This window comes from Ursus arctos, unplaced genomic scaffold (assembly GCF_023065955.2).
Source record: "Ursus arctos isolate Adak ecotype North America unplaced genomic scaffold, UrsArc2.0 scaffold_7, whole genome shotgun sequence".
Taxonomy (NCBI): domain Eukaryota; kingdom Metazoa; phylum Chordata; class Mammalia; order Carnivora; family Ursidae; genus Ursus; species Ursus arctos.
Window position 1 is genome coordinate 39,318,603 of NW_026623089.1, and position 9,433 is coordinate 39,328,035.

At 46.4% G+C, this 9,433-nt stretch overlaps 1 protein-coding gene across 5 annotated transcripts in view; it reads right to left on the reverse strand.

The window, feature by feature from the left end:
* WDFY4 (WDFY family member 4) overlaps window positions 1-9,433 on the reverse strand; it is a 280,511-nt gene that overhangs the window by 34,664 nt on the left and 236,414 nt on the right. For all 5 annotated transcript variants that reach the window (XM_057308810.1, XM_057308808.1, XM_057308809.1 and 2 more), the window contains 4 exons: window positions 5,208-5,250; window positions 3,941-4,060; window positions 1,856-1,973; window positions 100-209 (listed from right to left, as the gene is read on the reverse strand). In XM_057308810.1, coding sequence (XP_057164793.1) covers window positions 100-209; window positions 1,856-1,973; window positions 3,941-4,060; window positions 5,208-5,250 — 391 coding nt within the window. The remainder of the gene's footprint in view (window positions 1-99; window positions 210-1,855; window positions 1,974-3,940; window positions 4,061-5,207; window positions 5,251-9,433) is intronic.

The following is a 9,433-nucleotide window of genomic DNA, read 5'->3' on the forward strand; positions in this document are numbered from 1 at the left end:
TCATCCAAGCCCAGCCCTTAGTCTGTGAGATACAGTTGTGTGTGTGTGTGTGTGTGTGTGTGTGTGTGTGTGTATGCGTGTGTGTGGAGGGGAGCTCACCTGCAGAGAGCAGAAGGCCTGGGTATAGGGTGGCATCCGGACCAGGTAGGAGGCGACAATGATGGCCGAGGAGTAGTGAGTACAGTAGTGGCACTGGACGGTCATGTCTCCTGCAAGAAAGGACATGTCTGGGGTAGATTTCCCACCTGTGCTGGGGCAGACTGTAGACACACAGGCTCCACGGTGCTCGAGCATGAGCAGCGAGCACAAGCCCTGCTCGAGAGAGCGCCTGCAGGCCAACGAGCCTTGGTTCTGCTCACAGACGCCATTATGATTTGGCCAGTAGCCACGGTGGTCAAAAGCACATTCAAGACCGTCAGCTGCACTCCCACGTCCTCAGTGTTCTACTGCCAAGAACGTGGGCAGAGCCAGGCTCTGGGAAGGCTGTGCTCAGGATTCACGGGGAGACAATGCTTTGGTCTTCTGAGCAAAGGGGTACGTAGAAAGCCCCAGTGTGCCTACAGTCCCACCAGCGCAGCTGACAAAGGCCTGAACCAGCTCCCTGCAGTGACTGCTCCGCCATCTTGCCTCCAGCTCCATGCCCAGCCTGAAGCCCTCCCTTGTGCCATGCAGGAGCTCTCTAAAGTCAGTTGATTGGGAGGACGGTGGAGGGATGTGTATGAGGTCCCAAGCCCAATGGGCATCTCCAATGCACACCCAGGGTGAGATGCGAGAGGATGGTGAGATCCCATGCTCCCCCGGCCTGCCTCTGTGGAAAGAACTCAGCCATGCCTGGCAGCCAGAGGAACACCACCTGGGTGGGGGACCCAAGAGGGGTCCTAACGATCGAACCTCAGGGTCAGGAGGAAATAGCTGGGCAGGAGGGCCTGCCCAACCGTCCACATCCTCCCATCTTCCCTGAGCAAGTCCGGGTGCCAGCCCCACGCAGTGCAGGGGTCCCAGGTGTGCCTCTACGGCACTGTGTGGGATGCAGCAAGAGCCTCCCTGTCCTGCTGAGAACCTGCTCACTAAAAGCAATGTCTCTGGGCCAAGTAAGCCTTTCCAAAGCACAACCCCTCTGGTTCCTGAGGGATTTTTCATGGTACATGGATGGCTGCTCCTTACTTCAAATTATATGTGTATTTCAAAGCATTTGAGAAAACCAATACAGCTAGTATCAAATACATGATAGAAAAATTTCTTTTTAAATTACATTCATGAAAGTTCAGAAGTGACTAGACCTAAAGAAAAAAACTTAAGACATTAGGAGTTTTAGCCGTATGTGAATGTGGCAAAACTGTAAAGGTGATGTGCAGATGAACAAAGTTTGGGAAGTCGGTTCTAGAGCCAGACAAATACAGGCTCTGCCATTTAGAAGCTGTGATCCTGGATGCGTTGCCTGAACTCTCGGAGTTGAACTTCCTTCTCTTTGAAATGGACCGTTGTATGTACGAGCGCAGGCTGGCCTGTGCACATTCAGCCCGACAAACTGCTGAAGGAATGTACTCATCCCTCGGGCAGCCCCTAGGTCCAGAGGTATTCGCTCTGAGCACAGTGGTTCTCAGTCCCCGGCACCTCACCACAGCCTTACTTCAGTGAGATTTTCTAGAGATGGAGCCCGGACATCCATGCGTGTGAAACCTGCCTAGGCGATCCTTCACACAGCCAGGGTGCAGACCGGCGCATTAGAGCTGTTCCCTACCCAAACGTAATTGTTTCCATGCTAGGTGAGAGCCTAAATCCTTCCCAACGACCATTTCAAGGCACTTGAAGGAGCAACACTGCAGAAAAAGGAGTCAAGCCGGGATCTACCCACCTTCAGTCTTCTCAACTTCTTTAAACCTCTGGATGAATTTCAGCTTCCTTTCCTTGGTCTGAGCCCCCATGGGCTTTGAGAGATCACGGAAAGTCTTGGGATTCGTCAAGTTCAATGTCTAGAAGGTAGATGTGTAGCTGGAGTTAACTCCCCTCAGACCCTCTTGTGCCCCAGCGAGACTTCAGGAGTCACGCTCTTTAGTTTTATGGTTCTCTTTATTGGTTTATCGTCGTTTGGTCTGACCCCTCTCTGGTGATTAGCAGGCGTGCTGGGGTTTTATGGCCCCAGAGCCAGTGATCCACAAAGACTTAATAAGGGAGAGAAGGAAAATAAGAGGAGGGGAAGATTGAGTTCACACTGAACCTGTTCCAAGTTGACCCAAATCAGAACATTGCCACCAGTTACTGAAAAGAGACTTTGAAAAGAAGCCCTGTTGTCTATGAGGCGCTGGGCCCCAGCCCTCGCGGAGAGAGCTGTATGCTTCAGTAGTTCACGGTCCTTGCCGGGAATCAAACTGACTTTCTGGAAGTTAGAAGTCCTCTGTTCTGTTCAGGGAGGAAATGTGAGGAACGGCCTCCTTTTTCTGGAGCCCGCTCCCTTCTGGGCAATGACAGCATGTAATGTCACCCCTTCCTCTGTCCTGGGGAATATAATACAAGGCAGTGGAGACCTGAAGTTTTTAGGGCCAAGTGTCCTCAGAGATGTTTGCTTTGAGCAGAGACGCTGTACATGTTAGCAGAGGAGCTGTGTATCCCCCGGGATTGGCACGTTTCACAGAAAGTGTTTCTTTATACTTCTCTTCCTTTTCACTAGCCGTGAACCACAGCAGTGCCCCTGGGGAGACAGGGCCAGTCCCCATCTCACACCTGCAGAACGGGGGTGGGGGCAGAGCGAAGCAGGCCCTTCTCAGACCCCGTGACCGACGGCACACGTGGAGAGCCGTGCTCAGCCACTGCTGATTTTGCCAGGACAGCATGGGGCTTCTGAGCTGCTAGATCTCCTGATTCTCCAAAAGATATCGGAAATCCAGATTTTTAGGAGAAATCTCCTGATTCGTAAAAATGGGTAAGTCACGAACGTTTTGGGCTAAACAAAAGCGGCTGGTAAACCACCACTTTCCAACACGTGAGTTACAGCTGCTGTTTGCATGTTTCGTTTTTGAAATACCTCAGCCTCAGATGGGTCCTTAGGGGAATAAAGGCAACATGCGGCTGAGGAGAAAAGTTTTGTGTTCAATGTCTTATTTGGGAATGGACGGTCAGAAAAGACTGAGGCTCCCTCTCCCAAAGCCTGGGTGTCAGTCTTCAAGCAGCCGTAGGCAGGACTGGCAAGGGCTGGTCTGAACCAGGACTTTGCCACCTTTTGTCCTTTACATACACACCCCAACACACCCCTTGATGGCCAGAGCCTACGTGGCTGGGACAGTGCTTCATAGCCAGGCCATTCCCGGCAATGTCACCTCGGCCCAGTTGTGTCAGCTTTCCTCCTCCCTCTCCTGCCTGCTGAGGGCCAGGGGCACAGCTCTAAGAGGGGATGATCTGGCCTTGCCGTCAGCCTCCCCTGTCCCAACACGTCTCAGTCCAGATCCTGAGTGAAGTCCACATACCAGCATCTCTATTGCTGAAGTCAGGCTATGGGGGAGTAGTTTGTTCTCTCTGGATCTCTGCGTCTCTCTCTGTCTTTCTCCTTTCCTCTACGCCTAACCCCACGCATGTTGATTCAAGGAACACATTCCATGGCCTCCTTCGCTTGAAGGACCAGCACTGGTCCACGGCCATGTCTCAGCAGATGGGTATCCGTTGCCTTCGTGGTAGTGAGGAAGCCAGGAAGCCCTCTGGGGCTCATGTTAGCAACTGTCCTCATCACGCTGACCATCCCACAGGTGGGGTCACCTTCCCACAGGTCGATCTGAACAGGAACCCAAGCAGCCAGACTCCAAAGGTCTCCTTTGGAGCTTGGAGCAGCCCTCAGGCCCAGGGGGACTGAATCTCGCAGCAGAGGCTCTGTGTGCCGCTTTAGTACGCCCTGGTCTTCAGGGTCAGGAAGCCTCAGGACATCTGAACCGCGTCCACGTGAATACTCTACCTGTGAGGTGTAGTCTGCCAGCACCCAGGGAAACACCGGATACTGCATGTAGTCATTGTAGGTCCTTCCAGCTGCCGTGTTGAGATGCATGAGATACTCGAAATTGCTGATGTCCCTTTTCTACCAGAGGAGACAAAGAGGAGATAAACCAAACACGACTGGCATCTTCCTAAGGGCCATGGGGTCCATCTCTCAGCCCTTTGCAGCCGTCGCTGTGTAAGTGAAAGTGGGCAGCACACACCTCCACTGTTCCCCGTGCACCTTGCACCCAAGCCAGGCCGAAGCAGGGAGGCCACACTAATTCCAGCGTGAACTGAAGCAAATATATTCAGGAAGCAAAGGTGGCCAGAAAAAAAAAAAAAAAAAAAAAAGAGAGCTCAGCAGTCCAAAGCCAAGGATAAAGCCTTCTTTTGTTTAGCTGGTGGTGTGATACTCAAAAGTTGATTAAAATAAGAGCACGAATGCTGTGGGTGAACTTACTGTTGACCTTTTTATGATTAAAAAGTAAGCCGAGGGGACCTTGCGGTCACAGAGAAAGGAGCCCTCACCCAGAGGCTTAACGATCTGTCTCCCTCTGGGAATTTAGGGACTTTCTTTTCTGTCCCCGCCTATTGGGATAACACTCGTTCTTATGATCTTAGAATGCACAGTCAAGGCGGAGTCAGGGACTGTATTTGGGAAAAATCAGCAAGGCCAAGGGGTGAATGAACAGTCTAGCACAGCTGTCACCTCTTACAGGGGACCCGCACGCTGTCCTCTTGCTTGGCCCTCTCGCTGGGAAAGGATTTTGGACAAGAGTGACCAAGTTTATTTCTTGTTGCCATGTGATCTCTAGGACTGGCCCTCTTGGGGTCCCTGCCTTTCACTGAGAATCACAGGCTACATGTCCGTCCATTCAAGCTGAGAGTCCCGTGCGTCTTCTCAGAACACGAAGCGAACCCTTGAGCCCCTCTACACTGTGTCTATTTATACATATGTGTCTATCTGCATGGCTGAGCAAGTGCATACACAGGTACACACACACACACACACACACACACACACACACACACACTACCCAGCTCTGGCTCCAAGCCTCAAGTACCACTTTCGATCACTAAGATCTTTTTAGGGAAATACTTGGGACATTTTGGTAAATTAAAAAATTCAATCCCTCCCAAGTCACCCACATGCTTTGTCTCTGCATCACTGGGGCCTGAGCTATTTTCTGATGTGCTTTCCTAGAGGGTTTCCCCAGACCGAGAGTCCTCTATGGGGGTCACAATACCTGCCACCTCTGCAGCATGGTCCTGTCGGAGCCAGGGTATCTCCTGTGGGACAGAAAACAATGATGGTGACCAAATATCTCAAGGCATGAATGAGGGGAGAGGTGGAAATTTCTGGGGTTCTGTGGGACCAGGGCATCCAGGAACGCCACAGACTCCCCAGGGCATACAGCCCCTCTCCCAGCAGGGTAACAAAATTATTATCCAAGCTCTGCCTGCCCCCACACTACCCTACTGAAGGTTAGGCTCTTGCAGTCACTTCCGCTCTGCTGTGATGCTGGCACATTCTACTGCTGCCTTACGTGTGGTCTGTGGGAAGTCCCAGGGCCATGCAGAAACAGGCTCAAGCCTCACAACCCCACGCTGGATTTCCCACAGCCACGCCTCAGCCTGCTTTACCCATGTACATGTAATATGTGTGATTATAATATACTGACATGTGACTATAATTCATGTACGTAGTTTAAAAAATGTGGAAGGCCACAAAATGTAAGTCTCTGAACTGCAGCTCCCACTCAAGAAGGAGCCACGGTTAACGGTTTCCGGAATAGTTTTACCCCATGCCTGTCTATATGCTTCTGTCGTGGGTGTTGTTTTTTAACTGACGATACCTGGGATACTCCCATCTGTGCTTTTCATTGGCTTCACAGCTGGGCGGAGTCTGCTTGCGTTGCTCTAGGACATTCGTTTCTACAGCCCCAGGACCCCGCTGTACACATGGGTCCAGACTGCCCCTGGGGTGGGTTTGGTCCTCACAAATGACCTTTCTGTGACCAGCTTCAGACATAAATCTCTGGGCGCTTGGTGAGTGTACCCAGGAGAGAAATTTCTGGCAGTGGTTCTACTGGGATAAAAAGTACGAGCATTTTCCAGTGTGCTACATACTGCCAAACTGTCCTCTTAAAAGGCTGTACTGGTTTATGTTTCTACACATATAATTAAGAAATACAAACTGAACCAAAGAAATACTGTTTTTGACCAATGTGGTGGGAAGGAGTTTAGAAAGGCAACAAGCTGTCGTGCAGGGAAGGGCGTGGGGAGGGGTTTTCTCCATGTCAAATGCCCTTTCTGCTCAGCACAGGATTTGTAGAGCCCAGTTCCTTGGCCTCGGAGGTATCCCTTGGTTCCTTTTCCAGCTCTGTTTTCTTCCCCTCTCTGTTTCTGTGAGACTCTCCTTCTGCTCTTAAGACCTTTGTTCGAGATGTTCTGCCAAACCCAACCATATCATGTCTCCTCCTTCCAGCCATTCCCTGCTCTTCGGTCCCGTTCAGGTGCCCACAGATCCCACCACATGCATTGCACGTTCCACTCATGTGCACTGCACTAGGATCCTTCCAGACAAAGCCTGGCCGCCCAAGTGCCCTAGCAGGGGAAGTGCCCCTTCACCTTCCCACCACAGCTCTGCCAGCCTATACTCTGTCTCAGGCTTCCCATCCCTCTTCTTCAATTCTTTCCTTGGGAGGTTTCTTACAGACAAAATGCAGCTCCCAGGCCTGGCTTCACCTGTCCCCCCCCACCACCCCCAGTAGAGAAATCATCCATAACGTCCATTTTATCCAGGCAAACAACAGTAACAATGAGCAGAAGCAAAACATGGTCAAGTTTATTGCTTTCGGTTGCAAAGGCTCAAATGAAGATTTGGTTCTCTTGCTCAGTCTGTGAGCCTGCCACCTGTCCCTGTTCTGGAAGGCAGGCTGCCTCGAAGGCTACAAACATGGGCAGAGCCCAGGCTGGAGACAGTAGGGGTCACCACCTTGGAAAGGACGGTGCTGAGCCTTCCTGGGGAGGTCGAGCTACAAGGACGTAGAGTTAGTACGGCCAAGCTTGCTAGTCTTGCTACTTGATTTTGTAAGTCTGACGGGAGCAGGAAACAAGGGAAGAAAATGTACCTATTATAGCTCAGGAAATGAGAGACAGCCTCGGTCATTTTCCATTTCAGAGAGGGTTCTAGAATTTTACCGGTGGTCTTTTGTGACACTGCCTGCATGTGGAATGGTGTGCAGAAGATAGAGCCATGTCACCGTCCCATTTCTCATTTCATCGGCTATGAGCTCCGAGGAAGATCCATCGTTCCCTCACTACCAGCAAAGGACGCTGTCACCAGCAGTGCCGAGACACCGAACCAAAGGTGACTCAGTCTCTAACGTTTTGTTTGTTTTTATGTGTTTGTTTTATTTTTCCACTTCCACTTCTGTCTTATTTCATTTGATCTGAGAATTTATGTGTATACGCCTACACGGATTTTTTTCTTCTTTAAAAATTTATATATATCTATTTTTATTTGAGTCCAGTTGACACACAATGTTTCATTAGTTTCAGGTGTACAACACGGTGACTCAACATCTCTAGACATTATGTTGTGCTCACCACAAGTGTAGCTACTGTCTGTCCCCACACAGCGCTAGACCAATATCCCTGACGGTATTCCCTAGGCTGTGCCTTTTATTCCTGTGACTTAGTCATTCCGTAACTGGAAGCCTGTATCTCCCACCCCCTTCACTCATAGACCCTAAAAATAATAATAATAATAATAATAATTATTATATATAATAATATTTATAATATATATACATACTTAATAATATATTAATTATATTTAAATATATAATATATAATTATATTAAATATATAATATAATTATATATAAGATATATATGATATTAAATATATATAAAATACATGTAAATATACATATATTTTATATATATTAAATATACAATATAATAATATATTAATTATATTTAATAAATATTAAATATATAAATATACAATATAATAAATTAAATATATATAAGACCTAATAATATTATAATTATATACATAATTATAATAATATATATACATAATTATATAATTATATATAAAAATATATGACTATACATATATTATATATAAATATATAATATGTAATTATATATTATATAATATTATATAATAATATATAATAATAATTATTATTATTATCATCATGCGTTAAGGATTGCAAAGACTTTTGTCTGACTTCCACAGCGACCCAATGAAGCAGCCATTACTTCACTTACAGATGAGGAAGTGGGTGGGTGGGGTGAGGGAGTGGTGTGCAGCCCCAGGGAGTTCAGGGCGGCTTGCTGGAGCCACCCCAAGCCCTCGCAGAGCAGGGATCTGTGAACCCCTGACACACTGGGCTGTGCAAAGAAAGCACCTGCCCGGACTAAACCTTGACCCTGGGCCCTGACCCGCAAGACAAGCTCTTCCCTCTGACCAGGAAAAGAAAACAAAAGTAAACAAAAAGCAACAACAGCAAAAGCCTTAGTTCTGGCTGACTTAGAAGGCAGTTACCTGACAAATTAGTAATTTGTGTACCTCTGGAGTTAAACAATGAGCATGAGCAAAGTTGCCAAGTTATTACTGCACATCCGTGAGATAAACACGAAGAGGTGTTTAAAGTCTGGAAGGGTATAGAACAGGACGTTACCTCCAGATGCTGAAATTGAGCGGCTATAATTCTCATGAGGTTTTACATATCTGCATTTTAAAATGTATTGATCTTCTTGTGCGTTTTCTTCCATAAAATACTGATTTTATTTTTGCTTATCTGTGTTTTATGATTTTCACATTATTTATTTTCTAATTTAAATTATGTACTTTTATGCACTGGGTCATAGGACTTCGGGTAATTTTTAATTTTCTACTCATCTGAATTTGATAATTATTTTAAATCCATTTATTGTTTAAATTAAATGATGTTTTCTTTTAGCTTTGCATTAAACAAAACAGTGGTGGCATCCATGTATTTAAAGTTTTTGTGGTTAACCATATTTTTATTTTTTAATTTAAACTATTTCCTTTTGCTTTTTTGTACTTTTCAAAATGTGTAATGCTTAGATTTATTTTGTAGTTCAAATTATTTATTTGCTAATTAACTTATTTATTTCCTAACTTTATTTGGGTAGTGCAATTTAGAGTATATTTATTTCTTTATTTCTTTGTATGCATTTTCAAATTTTTCTACAATGTTTTTATTATTTGAATAATAGTTTTCATATGTAACTTTTTGCTGCTCTCAATTTCTGGGAATTTAATTTAAAGAAAAAAAACTGAACAAAAAGATTATAAATGTACAAATATATTCATTGCAACCCTATTCACAATGGCACCAAATTGGAAACAGCAGGAAAGCACAGTCCACCAGATTGTTACATATTCAATCAAAAGGTAGATTTTAGAAATTACACATCAGCATTTGACA